General features: G+C 40.9%; 1 protein-coding gene across 33 annotated transcripts in view; it reads right to left on the reverse strand.

Moving 5' to 3' along the window:
• Nucleotides 1-476: 476 nt before the first annotated feature.
• The window catches only part of ptprc (protein tyrosine phosphatase receptor type C), a 165,837-nt gene continuing 145,947 nt past the window's right edge, over nucleotides 477-20,366 (reverse strand). For all 33 annotated transcript variants that reach the window (XM_087990818.1, XM_087990820.1, XM_087990817.1 and 30 more), the window contains 8 exons: nucleotides 18,548-18,697; nucleotides 17,348-17,438; nucleotides 17,114-17,250; nucleotides 12,675-12,806; nucleotides 10,883-11,002; nucleotides 7,496-7,662; nucleotides 4,762-4,897; nucleotides 477-2,737 (listed from right to left, as the gene is read on the reverse strand). In XM_087990818.1, the coding sequence (XP_087846944.1) occupies nucleotides 2,462-2,737; nucleotides 4,762-4,897; nucleotides 7,496-7,662; nucleotides 10,883-11,002; nucleotides 12,675-12,806; nucleotides 17,114-17,250; nucleotides 17,348-17,438; nucleotides 18,548-18,697 (1,209 nt within the window). In that variant the 3' untranslated portion in view covers nucleotides 477-2,461. The remainder of the gene's footprint in view (nucleotides 2,738-4,761; nucleotides 4,898-7,495; nucleotides 7,663-10,882; nucleotides 11,003-12,674; nucleotides 12,807-17,113; nucleotides 17,251-17,347; nucleotides 17,439-18,547; nucleotides 18,698-20,366) is intronic.

The following is a 20,366-nucleotide window of genomic DNA, read 5'->3' on the forward strand; positions in this document are numbered from 1 at the left end:
CACTTCAGGACATCTCATGTCTGAAAGTGTCTCACAAAGGCAGTCATTTTTTTTGTGTGAGTTGGAGTACATGCGATTGAGGGTTGATAGGTCATTTAGCCACAGATGTGTGATCAGGAGCAAGATCCTTAGCCAATTTATATTCTCCAATCTGGGATTTAGCGGTCAGTGTGACTCAGATTTTGCCCACTCCCCACCATTTGCAACCAACCACCCCACCTCTCAGTCCCCGCAATTGATATAAATATTGCTGTTCAATGTACATTTTTCAAAAGAGCTTGCACCATGATTGGTGCTGCATTTTTGTTTTCTCTGTTGCAAAATGGATCACAATGTATTGCACAAAAACCGTATCACCACTTGGGACGTTTAAAAGATGAATGATCTGGACAATGCCTGGGTTCTGCAGGATTCACTGTGGCTGTCAACTTACACTGCATTGAGAAGTGTATATTAATAAATTCATGCTATACAAATTACTTTCTTTCTGTTTATTCAAAAACACTATTAGTACAAAATGTTCCATCTTATACCTTTACAAGATGTATTTTTGAACATATTAGAAACCATTTTAAGCTATTTTTAAAAAAAACCTGAAAATAGCAAGCTCTTGTGTAAAACATACTATATCCGAATTGAACCTGACAGACCAAACAAATTCCTGGTAACCATTTACAGTTTGAAGCAACACATTTTTTTTCAACTATTGACACAATAACCTGTTACAACTTGGAAGAAAAACTTTTTTTTTAAACTGTACATCCTGCTGTTAATGGTTTTACTTGAAGCACATTGACATGTGGCATGAGAAACCCCAATGAGAATTAGGAAATCTCCTACTTTTGACAATACTTAATGCATAGCACAATTCCAGAAGACTTACTTTTAAAAAGTAGAATTAAAAGCAGCTTGATCAATATCTATGGACCAAAGAACAAGAACACTTCGTTATCGTCAAAAAGATGAAAAAACTACCCAGACACAAAGTGACAAGAAATTCCAGACCTGTTGGCAGTTCTTTCTCCATTTTCCATTTGCAACAGTGAATTCACTGACTCTCAGCAACAAGCTGTTTATGTCCAACGTTAGAAACAGCTTTTAAGCATAAAATTGAACGTCCTGTGGTGATGTTGTAAGGGCAGCACAGTGGTTCAGTGATTAGCACTGCTGGCTCACAGCGCTGGGGATCCAGGTTCAGGTGCAGCCTTGTGCAGCTATCTGTGTGGAATTTGCACATCATTCCTCCAGGTGCTCTGCTTTCCTCCCACGGTTCAAAGACGTGTTGGTTAGGTGGATTGGCCATGCTAAATTACCCAGGCTAGGTGGATTAACCATGAGAAATGCAGGGATGGGGTGAGTCTGGGTGGGATGCTCTTTGGAGCGTTGGTGTGGATACGATGGGCCGAATGGCCGGCTTCTACACTGTAGGAATTCTTGCAACTTTCATTTGTTGGAAATGCTGATTGTAAGTAGATCCCGAGATCTTTAGGTTCTCGGGCCAAATTGAAGCAAATTAGTCATGATGAGAGTGCCATGAAGCCTTCTCACAACTCCATCGTTGATCCTTTTTATGGGGTCCAGTCCTAGTGAAGTGAGGCTTGCTCATTCTCCAGCAATCCATAGTGGCGCTCCCTTGTTTGAAGCCATTTCTCTTCTAATACTGACTATTTTTATGAAGTCAGACTCTGTCTTACATAAAAGAACAGGCCTCACAATGCGTTTGTCAATGAAGTGCGATGTCTAATTTACAAAAAAACTAGCAAACTATAAATTCTGACTTCCCGCTGTGCTTTCTGACCCTGGTACACCAGAAATCAATTTGGTCCACCTTAATAATATTTTGTTCCAATGCAAATTTAAGTTCAAATAGTTAAATAGACCCTGATATCTTAAGCAGATCAACTGCACAGCTTTGGACTTGAAAACCAACTATAAAAATAATTTGCAAAGAACAGTGAAAAATTGCTGCATTACAAATGCCAGAAATTGCAATACTTGATAAACCCGCAAATTCCTTGATACTCACAATACAGCATCTTTTTTACATTTGAAAATGAGCTCTGCTGAAATAAAACATACTGAAGCAGATTTGGCATTTAGCTTTTCCACACACCTGATAAAATATATATATATAAAAAGTTCTGAGATTTTTTTTCCTTAAAAAAAAGTTTCTGTGCCTTCATTTGGCATTACAAATGCAACGGAAAGGATCAGAAACATTTTAGTCAAAGTTTACATGAGCAAATTACTTCTTTCATTGAGATACATTCATACTTACGTTCAAGTAGATTGTCATTCTTGAACAGTTCTGCATACAGGTGAACATTTTTTGGAAAGCATCCAGTGATAAACCAAGCTTTGTACATGTAAAAATAAAATTAATGGTGACATTTCTGATTTTCCCTTACAAATACAAATAGTGATTGGTTGATATCTACACATCACGCATAGCAACAATTCTTCACTCAATTTCACTATTTGTTACAGGTCCATTAATAGGATTTTCCACTAGCTGTTTGTCATTGCTAACACCAGACTTTGCTTCATCATCTTCTGCAGATATCTCTTCTTTATTCTTAGTAGCGTCAGAGGCTGTACTTTGTTGGGATCCATTTTCTGGATTGGTTTCAGAGATCACCTCCACAGTTGTCTGTGCTGGACCATTGTCAGGTAATAATGTCCCATTTTGCACTGGGTAAGTGCTGGCAATTATGTCATAGAGAAACTGGTACTGATTCTGTAAAACGACAATAAAACAAATAAACAATTAGCTTTCTTTTTCCTCATCGTAGAGTAATAGTCATAGAATCATACAGCACAATCTAGTTTCTTTGATCTCTGTTCTGCCCACAGCACCATTTAGAGTCATAGAGTCATAGAGATGTACAGCATGGAAACAGACCCTTCGGTCCAACCCGTCTATGCCGACCGGATATCCCAACTCAATCTAGTCCCACCTGCCAGCGCCCGGCTCATATCCCTCCAAACCCTTCCTTTTCATATACCCATCCAAATGCCTCTTAAATGTTGCAATTGTACCAGCCTCCACCACATCCTCTGGCAGCTCATTCCATACATGTACCACCCTCTGCGTGAAAACGTTGCCCCTTAGGTCTCTTTTATATATTTCCCCTCTCACCCTAAACCTATGCCCTCTAGTTCTGGACTCCCTGACCCCAGGGAAAATACTTTGTCTATTTATCCTATCCATGCCCCTCATAATTTTGTAAACCTCTCTAAGGTCATCCCTCAACCTCCGGCGCTCCAGGGAAAGCAGCCCCAGCCTGTTCAGCCTCTCCCTTTAACTCAAATCCTCCAACCCTAACAACATCCTTGTAAACCTTTTCTGAACCCTTTTAAGTTTCACAACATCTTTCCAATAGGAAGAAGACCAGATTCACACACAATATTCCAACAGAGGCCTAACCAATGTCCTGTACAGCCACAACATGACCTCCCAACACCTGTACTCAATACTCTGCCCAAAAAAGGAAATCATACCAAAAGTTTTCTTCACTATCCTATCTACTTGCGACTCCACTTTCAAGGAGCTATGAACATACACTCCAAGGTCTCTTTGTTCAGCAACACTCCCTAGCACCTTACCATTAAGTGTATAAGTCCTGCTAAGATTTGCTTTTCCAAAATGCAGCACCTTGCATTTATCTGAATTAAATACCATCTGCCACTTCTCAGCCCAGTGGCCCCATCTGGTCAAGATCCTGTTGTAATCTGAGGTAACCTTCTTTGATGTCCACCACACCTCCAATTTTGGTGTCACCTGCAAACTTACTAACTGTACCTCTTACGCTGACATCCAAATCATTTATGTAAGTGACAAAATGTACTGGACCCAGCACCGATCCTTGTGGCATTAAAATGTAAAACTTGCTTTAAACTTAAGTAAAATTGTAAGAAAAAGTAGAGTTACATCAATGCTGTAGTGCTTGGTGTAGCTGACTACAAGCATCATTACAAAATTCATTAGGATAAAGGAAAGACCTGCAATTTTGTGGCAAAAACCACTGTGCCATCAGCAAATGGTCAGAAAACATTTCAAACAATTAGAGACCTTCACCAAGACTGAAGCAAGGAAGAAGTGGAGTAGAAGGAAACTCAAATTGCAGGCCTCAAGCTGTAAGCAGAGGAGAAACTCCATGTCTGGTGATTCCTGAAGTGGAGTTGCTGCTTGAAAAGAAGTGTTCCTCTTTGAAACTCATCTGCCGGACGTCAATAGAGGTTGAGATTGCAAGCAACCAGCAATGCTATTGGCTATGCTGAGGACCTAGCAGCAAATGGTACAACTCTTTGAAGACCCAGAGTGCCAAGATGGTCAGTTAACCAGCCCCCAAGCCAGGAGAAAGCTTGTTTTCAGAAGAGAAGTTGAACCCAATGAGACAGCGAGCCAGATCACCTATATTCTGTTTCTCACTAATAATTTTGGGAGCCCAGACATTTTCTTCATGTTTGTAGTCTGTAATATTGTTGGAGAATATTATTTGGTACGTGACCCTGGACCCACAAATTCCATACCAAAAGCCTACTGCCATGAACAACTATTCCTGTGAGGCATAGCAATCATTTCTCGATATTTTTGTACTCCTAACATCTTGAAATTCATTTATCATGTTAGTATACACACAGTCCATTGGTCAATATCAAGACTACTGATGCAGTAAAGAAAAGTGGGTAATAGTTTGAAGGGTGTCTGAATGGAATTATATGCAGGAAGTGTAGGTTGATAGATTGACAATTACTTACAAAGCTTAAAAGTATTCCTGGTCGTTGTTTGCGCAGTGCTTTGACTGTCTGGAGAATGTCTATTAAATTTTCAGTATCTGCACTGTCAAGGAGGTTCCAGAGAGCACAGAATAAACCTGTCAGCTTGGATCCATCACTAAAAGAGAAACAGATTTTACAATGTAAGAAACTTAAATAGTGCAGATCACATACTAATATTTTTGGGAGTGGAAGTCAACTTTGGCAGGAGTTATGGCACAATTTGGGCTGTGGTGAATTGGCAGCATCCTGATTTTTCTATCCATTGATAGTGTGATGATGGACAGCAAACGCACTGCCATCCATTGCGTACAGTGTTCAATATTGCACAAAGCCTTCTGCATTCAACTATTGTGATCGAAGGAAGGAAATATTTGCAGGCCCGTGATGGATTATCGAACAGGATCTTTCTCAGAATGGCTTCACTCATATCTTTGTTTGAAACCCAGTCCACGGAAGTTCCCAGTCATTGTGTATGTGGACATTTACCCCTGTTGGATAATATTCTTTATAAGCACAAAAAAATTTTGGTATCCAAGTAATACAGTAGATTATGGATATGATTCGTTGCAAGAGCAAAGATTACTCCCACTGAGCTATAGATTTAAACTGTTATAAAATTAGTTCGCAAACCATAACACTGTCAGCAAGTTACTGACCAAAGTGGGAGGACACTGCCAGTCAATCACACAGCACCAACCTAAGAACAGTTCATAACTCTACTGTAATACTTATGGAGCAAAGAAAATTCCTGTTAGAAGAGTATTTACTAAATACTTGAATTTACTGTCATGATGAATAATTGACAAGTCATTCATTAAACTTACAATTGAATTCAAAATGTTCATAGACTTTTATACTGCAATATTCAGTAACTAACATAGGGCAGTGCTCAATACATGAGACCTGTGTTAACATGGTGAGCAAGGTCAGGTCTCCTCAATCAGATGGACTGAAGAATCCATCCTCAGATATGCAGAGTCTAAACCAGGAAATTAGGATTGTCAATTCAGTGTCAAATCATGAAGGAAGTGAAGAAAAAAGACAGGACACGAGAAATGGAAGTGAGAGAAATAAAAGGAAAAAGAAAAGTAAAAGAATAATTATTTTGCTATTTTTATTTTTTTAAATTTCCAGGAATAATTAAAATCTGAAGTGTGGTTTATCCACACTTGTAATGGTAAATTTTCAGTGCTAGAGTGGTTGGCAATAATTACGACTTACTTCACCATTACAATTTCTCTTGCACTTGAATGGACAAGCCCTGGCTGGTTTTTCTGTTGTACTTAGAGGCTATCTGCTTGGGGAAACAATGCAACTTGAGTCCTTCATGTGCTTTGATGTGCAGTCTCTCAGCAAGATGCTGTAAGACCAAAGCTTCTGGAGAAACAGTGCAACTATAATCACAACTTCCTGATTTCCACATTTAACAAAATGTGAGCAGAACCTAGAAGTTGTTACTTAATTTATCTCTTGATATCCCTGGGAGCTAATAGCTTTACCATTAATTTTACTGCAAACCAAGCTACTGTGATTTGCATTCAGGCTATATTTTCCTATATTATAACTAAGAGCCAATTTTGGGGATATTTCTGGAGGGTTTCTTGCCATGAGCTCTGGTGATCTTTCTCATGTAATTCCCTGCTGCTCACCTCACTGAGTATGCATCCTATTTTCAAGATGACACTCTTGAACAAGCTTGAGCTCACTGGCCAAGGAAGATCTCACTGATGCTGGGACCTTACGGTGTTCACATTGGGGGGTATTGTATTTAAATCTGGGCTATGCATCATTTCAAACCAGGAACTGCCCTCCGTGTGTTGCTGTGAAATTGCATAGGTCGCGGCTGAGAGGGTCAATGTGGCACTCTGCTTCATTACCAAGGAGCTGGCTGGTGCAAAAGGAGAGGCTCCTCTTTTCCCAGGACTGCCAGGGTACACCACAACACCAGCCTGGTTTGAAGGAGCCAGCTGGGTCAGTGTGCTGACCAGGATCTGCAGGAATTCCCAGCAATGCCACAAGAAATTACCGATCCCTGTGTTCCACAAAGGTAAGCACCACCATCTCCTCACTGCTACCTCATATTCACTCCAACTCTGCTACTACCAAAGCTCAGGGTCTACCACTCTCACTATAGCCTGCACTACTTCACTCATCTCACTTAGCTCTTGAAACTTTAAAGAGAAAATCAGAATTTTGTTTTCTGAGATCACTGTCACTTTTTAAATTCTTGCTGAATTCTCCTTACTAGTTATTTTGCACATCATTCAGAAAATTCCACCCATCACCTTCATCATCATGAGTCCTCTGTCTGAAGACAGGTCCTTGCTAATTACTTGCCAACCCATGGTAGATATATTGTGATTTTTACTGCAGGCAGGGAAAAGTAGGTCTCTGGTCTTTCTGTAGGACATACTTTTACTGATGCTGTGATTAATTGGATCATTAAAGCAAAACAGAAATGTTGATAATTCTATACCTGATGTTGCAACAATAGATCTGGTAGTTTTAGAAGCTAATGCCATATACTTGGAATGGATGAATTCCCCAGCAGAACATCACATACCTTTAGCAAAACCTTCATTGTGTATAATGAAAGAAACAACACACCCATAAAAACTCAAACTAATTCAACTTTTGTCTCTTGAAATGTGGTATTAAAGTGCAATTAATACTCAATTATTGTGGAGGATATTCAAGTATTACCAGACATTACCTGCAGTGCACAATCAGAGGTGGTACTAGATGCTCAGCTTCTTTGAGCATTGATAGTTTTTCTTTGATGCTCTTAATCATGACGACAAAGTTATTGGGATCTTCAGGAAGCTCAGAATCAGTCCAACTGTGAAATTGATACTGGTACACTGACCGGGTCTCTTTTCTCTGAAAATGAAGCAGTTATGTTAGCTGTTAACGTTTAACAAAATTTATGAACTTTTTCTATTCGCTAAGTCGACAGTAAACCAATGACATTCAAGGAACGGTTTCAGTCACTGCAAAGCTAATCAAATGCTAGAGTAGGCCTCACAAGTATTTCCACTGAAAGTTGAAGAATTAAACTTGTGCTTGTTGCTAGTGCCACTAGATCTGGTACGTGTTAATTTTAGAAAACCTTCCTTCGGAAGGTCAGTGATATATTGGAGAAGCTTCACGTGAAGTGTTCTAGGCCCAAGGCTGATGAGGAGAAACTCATGGGCCTGGACTTTTGTTCATTTTTGACGACTTCTAAAGTCTTTTAAAAATGGCAGGCGATTCCTGATTCTGGGATTTCTGACCCTCATTTACCAGGTTTCCAGTTTTCAGGAATGCCACTTAAGTGTGTGGGCTAGCTTGGGCCACTTGCACACACCCTGCACCTCTCAACCTGGCCAGCACATTAGGGGACATAGACATCCACTCGTCCTCTACAATTCAGTTCCGGGCCTTTAAGAGGTATTGAACCTAATTTCGAAAGTCCTCTCATGCCCTACAAACAACATTCTGTGGCCCGTCACATCACCCATACCAGTTATACTACTCCCCCCTCCTTCCCCCACTGGCACACACTCCCACCCCTCCCATTCCTCCATGTCTCCTCATACCTCCCATACTTAGATATGGCATTTCATGCCTATCCACCCATTATATGCTGAAAGAAAACATGAAATTATGGAGAATGCATAAAAATGTTTCTAAAATGTTTTTAAAAATCCCATTCTTACTATCATCTACCCCCACCTTTGAAACTTTCCAGTGATAAACCTGCAAAGCACTGGAAACCCCTTCCTCTTGTCAAATGTGAAATTGAAGACAGATCAGAGAGCCAGAGCTATCAGTCACGCAGGGTCTCAGGTGCTTGAAGAGGGCCCTGGGTGTCTGGGCTCCCATCTAAGCCTCATTCTGGATGCTTTCATATTAGACCCTGGTTTGCCATGTGGCAGGTGTCAAGGACAGAGACTTTGCAAGATGGACATTGCAGTGTTTGAAAACTGGGACATGAAAGTTTTTGGTTGAATTGATTTGCTTTCACGATGACTGTGGGACTGCAGTAGCAACTATATCATGAAATTATATAATGCAGCAGTTTCTGTTGTTGCAATGCATTTTGTAGAGTGTTTTTAGTTGGTAGTAATTGACAGATAATGCTGGAGGGAAACAAGACTTGCTTTTACACATTGTTTGGTGAATTTTAGAAAGGGAAACACAGAAACTTAACCAAGGAGGTACAAGAAAATTGAGATTTATCACACCAGGAATGAATCACAATGCACACTGCTTTACTCGATAATAAATTAGTTAATAAATAACCGCAAAGAAAGAGGGTGAAATCTTCTGTGACAGCAGTTGTGCACCAGGACCATATGCATGACTCAATGCAGCTGACTCCCTGGAAATTGAATCTTCCAACAGTCAATTACCTGGTATTTGGGACATTGGGACAAAGTCTCCAACTCTGAATCAGAGTTGAAGACTTTGGAGGTCACTGTAGTACCCATTCTAATAATGTCCCAGGAAATATTAAAGGATTAAAAACTCTGATTAACCATTAATTAGTTAAGTGACCTCCCCTCCTCTCGTGACTCATCGCTGACCCCCAAATGTCTCCCAACACCTGTCACCTTCTGAAACCTGAAACATACCCTTGCCCCTGACCTGACCCCTTCCTCTAATTCTGACGTTCACACTCTCCTGACCATGAGTCAGCATCGAGAGTCAAAGAGTGTGGTGCTGGAAAAACACAGTAATTCAGTAGCATCCAAGGAGCAGAAGAGTCGACGTTTCGGGCATAAGCCCTTCATTAGGATTTGCCCAAAATGTCGACTCTCCTGCTCCTCAGATGCTGCCTGACCAGCTGCGCTTTTTCAACATCGCACTCTTTGACTCTGATCTCCAGCCTCTGCAGTCCTCACTTTCTCCTCATGAGTTGGCATCCCACTCCAAAGCCCCTCCCTCACTCCAGTGTCAACCAACCCAACTCCTGACATCCCTTGGACAACACTTGACACAACTCCTCAACTATATCCACCTGCCCCCGACCCAAAGTGACTCGTCTCCACCAGCCCATCCTGACCTGTCCTAGCAGCCCCCAACAATCCCCTGAACTAACTCCCCTGACCTACCCTAAGTCCTCATCCACTTAAATGCCACCCTACACACTCGACATTACCATCCTATACTCCGACCGCCCTGCCACTTGATCCACTTGCCACTCTAACCTTTCTGTGTTTATTTCTGGGATATCTGCTGCTGACCTTAGGGATTGCTGTCAGGTCCTCTGGCAACATGGAGCACGCCTTTGTTGCCAGACTTTGAATTCTGGCCTCAACAAACACAGAAAGGTAAGTGGGCATTTTCCAGTATGGTTCCCATGAGGTGAGTCTGTTGTGATGTTAATCATATGTTCTGAGTCAGGGAGAGGCAGACAGATATTAATCTCCTGTCCTTTTTATCAAATCGATATTTGTACCTCATTATCCCCTGACAAGCATTTATTTGCTTCACATCATTTCTCCTTACATGCGAATGTAGCAATTTGCAAGATCCAGTTTTACTTTTGTTCCAAAAGACCAGTTAAAATTTATGTTTTTAACAGCAACAATCTACCCTCATGATGGTACAGCACTTTCTGATAAGAGATGGGAAAACACCCTCTCTCAAGATGCTGCTTAATTCTTGAATTCATTTCAAAAGAGGTGAGAAAAATCAGATCAGCATGTTACATTCGTCCTTCAGTTTGAAAAGTACACTTAACAGGGAGTTTCGATTGTCATTAAAAAATACTTCCTAGTCCACAGGGAAGGAAATCTGCTGTCCTTAACAAGTCTGGACTACATGTTACTTCAGACCTGCATTATTAACTGGCCTCTGGGCATTTAGGGATGGGTAACAAACATTGGCCTTGCTTGCAATGCACACATCTCATGAACAGATTTTTTTTAAATGTTGCATTAAAGACCATGATTAAATGACTGCACATTGGACGATAGGGAGATCTGGGCAAACAATTTGTAACATTCCAACAGAACTAAACTTATTGCTTGTCCAATTTAGAGCACAGGAAAGTTCTGCATATGAGCAGATAAATTAGCCTCTTGTGCTTTAGAATATTATTGTAAAGTCTTACCTTCATATGTCTTATTTCAAAGACACGATGAGTATATCCTGATTCCTTAATACTTTCACTTAACTTCACCTCAATGTCATCATAGGTTTTTGTCCCATCTTCCCAATATTGTGAGCAATCCTAAAGTAAATTAAGTTAAATTTTAAGTTATTTAAACACTTACATCCTTAATAGCGATGACAGAAAGCTTTACTATACCAGTATGGATGGTATAGTTCTCAGCAGTGTCTTTACTTTGCACACAACTTGTTGCATTGAATATCTTCATCATTGCAACATAGTACTGTTATTTCTGGGAGCTCAATCTATAATTTCTGTTTATACTTAGCAAAAAGACATGGTCCTGCCACGCCTCATGAAAATATTACATGAAGTGCATCCCATAATCTTTCTGGAAATCATTGAACAAATCCGCAAGTCGGAATGGCTGCAAACTAGGTGCAGTCCAGGTTACATTGATTCCCGGCCTGTTACTGAAATTCCCAGGTGGCTCTTGCGGCAATGAATCTTTGCAAAACCACTGACATAAGGAATGTGTGCTGTCTATCTTTGCTTTCATGGGGACCCTGTATATTTTGGACCCAGATATATATGGTGAGAACAGATGAACCAGTTATTCCAATGTTGGGACTACATTCGAGGGAGTCGAGGCTGAGAATGTGGGTGGCACGGTAGCACAGTGGTTAGCACTACTGCCTCACAGCGCCAGAACCCGGGTTCAATTCCCGCCTAAGGCGACTGACTGTGTGGAGTTTGCACATTCTCCCCGAGTCTGCGTGGGTTTCCTCTGGGTGCTCCGGTTTCCTCCCACAGTCCAAAGATGTGCAGGTCAGGTGAATTGGCCATGCTAAATTGCCCGTAGTGTTAAGTGAAGGGGTAAATGTAGGGGTATGGGTGGGTCGGTGTGGACTTGTCCGAAGGGCCTGTTTCCACACTGTAAGTAATCTAATCTAAAAAAAAATTTGGGCCTGATGCTTTCTTTTTAAGTGATCATCAGGTACCCCCTCTTTATAAAGGGCACACTTGCAGGAAAGGACCTATGTTTTAAAAGGGCCAATGTATCAATGTCAAGCATTCCAGTGTATTCCATTGATGCACCAGGCAGTAGTGGCCCATTAGTGCTCACGAATAGAATATGCAGCAGTGTGAGCTTTGAAAAGTGCTGGGCATTGAGGAACTTCCTCTGAACACAGCACACCTCAAACTGTAGCAAGCACACAGTCAGAAAATCCCACTCCCCATTTCCTCATTGTTAGCAGAAAGTTAGAAACTTTAAAACTTAATTTGCAGTCAGTAGTCCAATTGGATTGAGGAAGATTCATTCTCTATCAATGCAAAAAAAACTCAAACTTGCCACGTACAGCAATACAGTGAGGAACGTTGGAATGACCAATTTTTCCTGTCATAGGTTTTGCTCATTCCTGGAATATTTTAGAACTTACATTGTCTTTTACTAAATGGTGAATTTATTCAAAAATATCAAGAAAAGTTTTGGCTTCAAGAACTTATATACTGACAAATCAGTTGCATTCTTGTTACCACTCATTTTGATCTCTAATATTTATCAACAGTGTTTCGGGCAAAAGCCCGAATGATTCCAGGAATGATTTCGGGCTTCAGCCCAAAATGTCAATTTTCCTGTTTCTCGGATGCTGCCCGACCTGCTGTGCTTTTCCAGCACCACACTCTGATCTTGACTCTAATCTCCAGCATCTGCAGTACCCACTTTCGCTTAGCAAGTTTATGCTGCTTGGAACTAAAAACGGTCATGAAAAAGAGCAAAGGTTCCCACCTTGTCATCTTCTAGTTTGCCCAGCATTGTGATGATCTTCACCTTTCTTTGATACACCATTGTCCAAAAGTCACCAATGGTTTCAGGTAGTGGAGTCTGAGTGGCAATTAATGTTTCAGAATGCCAATATCCCTGATAGATAGGATGGAGAAAGCAGGTGACATTAGAGTTTTGATGTGCCCTGCAGATTACAATTCACAACCTTCTAGATTTCAAACTCCTGTTTTGGTTTACTGCTCCTCAGATTAATTAGATTAATCTCACTTTCTTTAGCTCAAAAGTGTGGCCATGGGTACCTGCATTGCTGTTTCGTTATGGGTTTGTGGAATATTCCTTGATCCAGTCCTATTTCCAGCCCCCACCCACAACTCTTTCTCTGGTACATCGATGACATAATCAGTGCTGGTTCCCTCAATTTTGCTTCCAATTTCCACCCTGCTCTCACCTTTACCTAGTCCATCTCTTATTCCTCCCTTCCCTTCCTCAACATCTCTGTTTCCATTTCTGGGGATAGGCTGGCCACCATTATCCATTACAAACCCACCGGCTCCCACAGTTACCTTGATTATCCATCCTCTCACTCTGCTTCCAGTAAATACTTCAAAATGTCCACCTTCTTCATCAACTGACGATCCCCCAACACCTGTTGACAGGGCCTTCAGACAGGTCTGACCCATCTCCCGCATTTCAGCCCTCACTCCCTCTCTTCCCTCCCACAACAGCGATAGGGTCCTCCTTGTACTCATCGACCATCCCACCAGCATCCATACCCATTGGATCATTAGCTGCCATTTCTACTACTTTCAGCAGGATGCCACCACCGGACACATATTCCCCTCCCCTTCCTTGTCAGCTTTCCATCTGGGACATCTTGGTCCACTCCTCCTTCACATCCGACACCTCCTAACACCCCCACAACCACTTCAACACACCACTGTGTTCTCTGGCCAATATCTGTCTTGGGCTTGCTGTAGTGCTCCATCAAAGTTGAGTGTAAGCAAGAAGTACAACAGCTTGTTTTCACCTTGGTTACCTGACAGCCTTCAGGGTTCAATATCGAATTCAACAATATTAGCACCTTCTCCAATATTCTAACCCCAACCCACACACACCAAGTCCAGTGATCACATGGGCTGCTACTACAACCAACCCATTGTCAGCCACTAGTAATTCCCATTAGCAGTTCTTAATTCTCCCAGACTGACACTTAACCAGCCTGTTATCTGTTGTACTTTCTCTCTGGGCTCCATCTCTGGGCACCCATTGTTTACTCCTTCCCCCTCTCCCAACCCATGTTCTGCACCTTTTCCAAGTGACCATCAGTTCTGAAGAAGGGTCACTGGACCTGAAACGTCAACTCTGCTTTCTCGCCACAAGGCTCATCTGCTCTTTTTTTTTGTTTCGCTGTATTTTAATTCTTTTAATCAAAGTTCTCAACATTGTTTCTGAGACTATCCAAATGGTTTTGTTTCTGACTGAACAGAGTTCTCACAGACTAGTCTGCAGTTCTACTTGAATTGTTCATCACAGAAAAAACATTTTAAGTATTCACAAACACACACCCGGTGAACGAGGCAAACAGGCAATAGTTTACCAACAGCTTTAGAAGAGCAAATGCATGTTTAAAAAGCTGATACCTCAAACACATGTCCAAACACATGTTAACAATATCCAAATAAAGGTTAACAATATCCAAATATCAGTTAGCAATATGGAATTAGGCTGAGGGCACGGATTTGTCACTATATAAACCAAAAGTTCAAAATGCATAATGGGAGATGATAGCAAAGCTTGATATTCAGTGAGGGTTAAATTTATTCCTGTGACTGGCATGGAAACATTAGTATGTAGGGTCCAGACATAACCCAGATTTGGACTGACAAGTGGCAAGCAACAAGGTAAAAACAATGACTGCAGATGCTGGAAACCAGATTCTGGATCAGTGGTGCTGGAAGAGCACAGCAATTCAGGCAGCATCCGAGGACAGGCAAAATCGACGTTTCGGGCAAAAGCCCTTCATCAGGATGAAGGGCTTTTGCCCGAAAAGTCGATTTTGCCTGTCCTCGGATGCTGCCTGAATTGCTGTGCTCTTCCAGCACCACTGATCCAGAAAGTGGCAAGCAACAGTCATACCGCATTAGCCGGGCCAGGCTATGATCAACTCCAACAAGAGAGAATCTAACCATTACCTTTTGACATTCAATGGCAGTACCATTACTGAACCCGACATTATCAATATTCCCAGGGTCTCCATTGACCAGAAATTGAACTGGACTAGTCACGTAAGTACTGTGGCTACCACAGCAGGACAGAGGATAGGTATACTACATCTTCTGACTCTGCAGAGCGTGTCCACCAGCTACATGGCGCAAGGAGTATGATGGATTCGTCTCCATTTGTCTGGATGCATTCACAGCACTCGAGTCATTTGACACCAACCAAGACATGTGGCACCACATTCACTCCCTCCTGCACTGACGCTCAGTAGCAGCAGGGTGTATCATCTACAACTGGTAGAAATTCACCAAACCTTTCATTTCAAAGGGCAAGAACAGCAGACAGATAGGAACACCACCACCTCCAAGCTCCTCAGAAAGCCACAGATAGTGTCACTGGATCAAAATCCTAGAACTTCTCCCTGAAGGCATTATGGATCTACCTACATCAAATGGACTGCAGTTGTTAATAAGGAAGCTCATCATCACCTTCTCAAAGGCAATTAATGCTGGTCCAAGGCCAATGACACCCACATCCCACCAATGAATTAAAACAAACTAGAGATTCTCCCCTCAGGCTGTGACCATTCCCTTCAATCACAGAATAACTGATCGTGTCTCTTCCCTTCTCCAACTAGCAGTGGTACTATTTTCCAATAGTTCATGTTGGCTTTCTTTCCAAAACCCTAAAACTGACACTTATTGCGCCACAGATTTTTGAATTTGCCTCTCTTGCCCCTTCCCTTTCCTGGTATGTTGACCCTCCTCCCTGATTTAAAGCTGGCACTCTGTACCCCCTCTCCATCCTCACCAAGAGGGTACAAGACATCTTACCCTTCCCTTGGTTTAAGTTAGCTATCTTTTCTACTCTCCAACCATGTTGGTGCTCTTCCTGATTCTAAACATTGGCTTGCCAAGGTCAAAATTCATTCCCATTCAAACATTTCCTTCCCACAACCCTCTCCAGCCTGTTCCACACCAGCTTCTACAGTGTGTTCCTGTACATAGGAATTGAATGCTCTTGTGAATAGCCTTTTCTGATTTTGCACAGCTTTTGCAAGAACTATCTCCTGGTCACACCTGCTGCCAAAGGGGCTGCACTCACTGCACATAGATACTGTGCCTTCTTGAATAATTAAAAAAACGCGCTTTGCGATTCAATTTTGATTGGATCAACACTAACAAGATGTAAAATTATTAAATTACCGATAAACCAGTCAACATGCATGGATTCTCTATCACAGTGAGAATGGGGTAATGGTGGGATGGCGCAGAGGATAGTGAGAGGACAGTGAGGGGATCGGAGAACCAGGGCCAAGGGAAAAGCAACACCAAAGGGTGTGGCACTTCCTGTTCCAGCGTGGTGCGAGTACACACCATTGATAATGTCAACAGTGTGAACTTCCCATTCAGGTGTGCTGATAGAGGGATATATCATTCTGGACCTGCAAAGCGAAGGACAATCAAAGCCCTGGGGCAGGAACAGTAAGGAGGGGCAGGGAGAAATTTTGACTTTTGTTATCAGTGTGAAGACAGTAATGATCTAAAATGGTTACAATTCAATGCACTAACATGTGCTTTTCTTTGGGAAACATGTAGTCAAGGAAGCATATCTCTGTAAGCAGAATATAAACTGAATAATGATTATACTGAGCCATGTAATGAGGCAGAAATGTGAGTTTTTACAATACTATTTCTAATAGTCATAGCTTAATAAAGGACAGAAGGAGGCTATTCAGCCCACTGTGACTGCACTTGCTCTTTGAAACAGCTATCCAATTATTCCCAAACTTTTACTCATTCCCCAGAGCTGTGACAATGTTTCACATCAAGTCTCTTTTGAAATATACTATTGCATCTGGGGTCAGTCTCTCTGTCAAAGGCATTTTCAGATCCCCTTACAGTTTTTACCCTCCCTGATTGAGAACCCAGCTTTGGACATACCTTCCAACGATCTACCTCTGGACTATTGTTAACTCAGTAAGCCCACCCCTGTCTTTGGAACAACCGGAAATAACAATGCTTCAAGATTCTCCCCAAATTACTTAGCCTTGTTAACTCTGTCTCTAGCCTTAACTTCATGTAAAAAGCTATTTCTTGCATTGTGCTTTTCTCTTCTTTCACCTGATTCTTCTAACCTCTTGAACAACCACTTGTCCCAGTTAGAAAGTTCTTTGATGATGCTGATTCAGAGAAGCATTAACATTGTGTGCAGATACCTACATCTATGTATGAAGCATTAATATACTTAGTGGATTCTTCATCATCACTCTCATCAGAGGAAGCATCTGAGTCACTGTGACTGTCATTATCTTTGCTTGTCTCTTCTTCTAGTCTGATAGTTACTCTGTTGTAATCATCTGTAAAATAACAAATTTATTAATTACACACAAATACCATTTCAGGATTGGTATCTTATGCAAGCAATCAATTCTACCGAATAAATGTAAGACTTACATGGGATCACTGAAAGGGATCTATTTTTACTTTGATTTTCTGTCTGTCTTCCAGTGCTCTGTGATCTCCAATCTGTATAAGGTGGGATCTTCTACAAGATTCAGAGGCAGAATTTATTTTTTAAATAAACACAACATCCTTTACAGGTTATTGAAAAATATTGACAGTGTTTAAATAGTTGATATTTGTACTCTTCTGAAACATTTGCGATACTGCAAGTCATTGCTTGGAAATAAATTATTATTCATTGCAGTTAGGATTTCCCTCTTATTTCTTCCCCAACTTATGCATATATCTTCCGCAATGCAGAGACACCAACTATCCAGACTTGGCAGCTTTACCTTCTTTGAGTTTGTTTAGTCCATTCAACCTGTCATTCTTTTCCATTTTATGATGTGGAGGATCTGGTGCATTCTCCACATTATAAAACGCATTTAAAATGGAAAAGTTAAAAATCACACAACATGAGGTTATAGTCCAACAGGTTTATTTGGAAGCACTAGCTTTTGGAGTGCTGCTCCTTCATCAAGTAGCTGTGGAGGAAGATCATAAGACACAGAATTTATGGCAAAAGACAAATATAAAATAATATAATATAAATTCTGTGTCTTATGGTCTTAGTCCACAGCCACCTGATGAAGGAGCAGCACTCCAAAAGCTAGTACTTCCAAATAAACCTGTTGGACTATAACCTGGTGTTGTGTGATTTTTAACTTTTCCATTTTAAATGCATTATATTTCCTTGCTTATTATCCACTGTTACGTCTACCTTTTCAATCGCTCTGTGTTCAGCATTCTAGATCATTTCCTGTTCGTTTATATATCCCTTACTGGTTTTTTTCCCAGCACAGCCTCCCCCTTTTGATAATGTACCTGTACAGTATTTTACTATTTTGATTTGTGATCTTTAATAAATCAGCACTTTCATTTCCAATAATTACGAATGCTTCCAGAGTGTTTCAGTTTGTTTCAGATTTGTCACAACTGCAGTACTTTGCTTTTCAAGTAATTTTACAGTCACAAATACATTTGGTATTAACAAGAACATTTATTTGCCTTCTAATCTTTGATTAAGTGTCGGCCTGAAGGACAGTGAAATAAACAATACGTCGGTGACTTTTTGCTCCACCGTTGCTATCATTTGACTCATGTCATTTATACTAACTCTCGTAATTAATTTCTCTGGATAATTGAACTGACCTGGAATTCAACTTCCAACAGGGATGGCTCAGTTGGTGGGTCATTCTTTTTAAGGTTACTGAGGTGTTTGGGTAGTTCGGGCAGGCTGACCTCAGTTTCACCATACAGGTAGTACTCCAGCAAAGCCTGGTGGATAAGAATGTACTGAGCCTACAAACAAAAACATACATTTGTTAAGACACCAGGGAAGCTCACCAAAGTCAAACAATGGAATTAAGTTTGTCAATGCAATCTAAATTAATATCTTTTAATCATCGGCTCATTAAGATTTAGGTAATTTAAGATAATTAATTAATAATGCTTCGATTCATTTATGAGCAATCTTGCAGACTCAGATACTCAAAAGCTAAGTTCCATCTACAGCTGACAGATTCCAACCTTCATCTCCTGGATGGGTGAGAAACTGCTGTGTCATCACACAGAGAATGTGGTGGAAGCTGGTTGAGTAATGACTGAGGGAATGGAAAGAAAATCACCGGGTTTTCCACTTTAACTTTCACTTTAGCAGCTATTCCGACTCAATGCGGAGTGTCATTTGAACAGTGATAGTGCAGGCATACATTGCTGGTTGATCCCTCACTCTCACAGACGTGCATTGGGATAAAGGGATAAAAACAGGAAGAAGAAACATTTGTGAAATCAAACTAATGAACAAAACTGTTAGTGAAATAGGGAAGATGCAGTGAATTGACACCTGAGTTTATTCTGGATTAGTGGTGCTGGAAGAGCACAGCAGTTCAGGCAACATCCAAGGTGCAGCGAAATCGACGTTTCGGGCAAAAGCCCTTCATCAGGAATATTTTTTAAAAATTTTCTTTTTTTATATATTCCTGATGAGGGGCTTTTGCCCAAAACGTCGATTTCGCTGCTCCTTGGATGCTGCCTGAACTGCTGTGCTCTTCCAGCACCACTAATCCAGAATCTGGTTTCCAGCATCTGCAGTCATTGTTTTTACCTGAGATATTTTCCATTCTAAACAGAGAGAGTTAGAAGTTCTCTCTCTAACCTATGAAGCCTCTAAATAAATGTGTTGTACCAGTACACAGAGGGTAGAGTTTCACTTAACAAAACCACCACTGATTATACACAAATCAGTGGCAACTACACAGATCTTTAGGATGCCTGGTGTAGTGCAAAAAATTTGCACATTTCAACACAGGCTCAGACATTCATTAAGGCAAGTTTGTTAGAAACTGCTATTAAAGAAGTCACTGCACGTTACTTAAAATAGTTCAAAGTAAACAGGCACAGTCAACATGGTTTGACAAAAGGGAAATCACGTTTAACCAACTAATTGGAGGTCTTTGAGGAAGTAACTTGTGCCATGGATTAAGGAGAGTTAATGGATGTTCTTAAATCTCCAATTGATATGGGGCCAAGTCAAGTTCTTGTGAAAAATAAGTGTTCATTGTGTAGAAGTTAACATATTAGCATGAAGAGTAGATTAACCAGCTAACAGGAAACCAAGAATAGACATAAACCTGTCATTCTCTTGTTGGCAGGGTGTAATGAGCCACAGAGAACCATGCTGGGTCTCAAATGTTACAATACAAGTAAATGACTGATATAAAGTTGTGAAATGGATATAAGGAGGCTACAAAGGGATACTGAGGGGTTAGTGAATGAACACATACAAAGCAAATTGGAGAATAATGTGTAAAAATGTGAAAGTGTCCATTTTGGCTGCAAGAGTAAAAAAATAAGCATATTATCTCAATGGTGAGACTGTGAAGCTTGGAGGTGCAGAGAAATCTAAGTATTCTGGTGTATGACTCACAAAGCTTTAGTGTGCTGACACAGCAAGTAGTCAAGAAGTGTT

The sequence above is a fragment of the Chiloscyllium plagiosum genome, unplaced genomic scaffold (assembly GCF_037043375.1).
Source record: "Chiloscyllium plagiosum isolate Xiang-an unplaced genomic scaffold, Cpla_swu_hap1 HiC_scaffold_9, whole genome shotgun sequence".
Lineage (NCBI taxonomy): Eukaryota > Metazoa > Chordata > Chondrichthyes > Orectolobiformes > Hemiscylliidae > Chiloscyllium > Chiloscyllium plagiosum.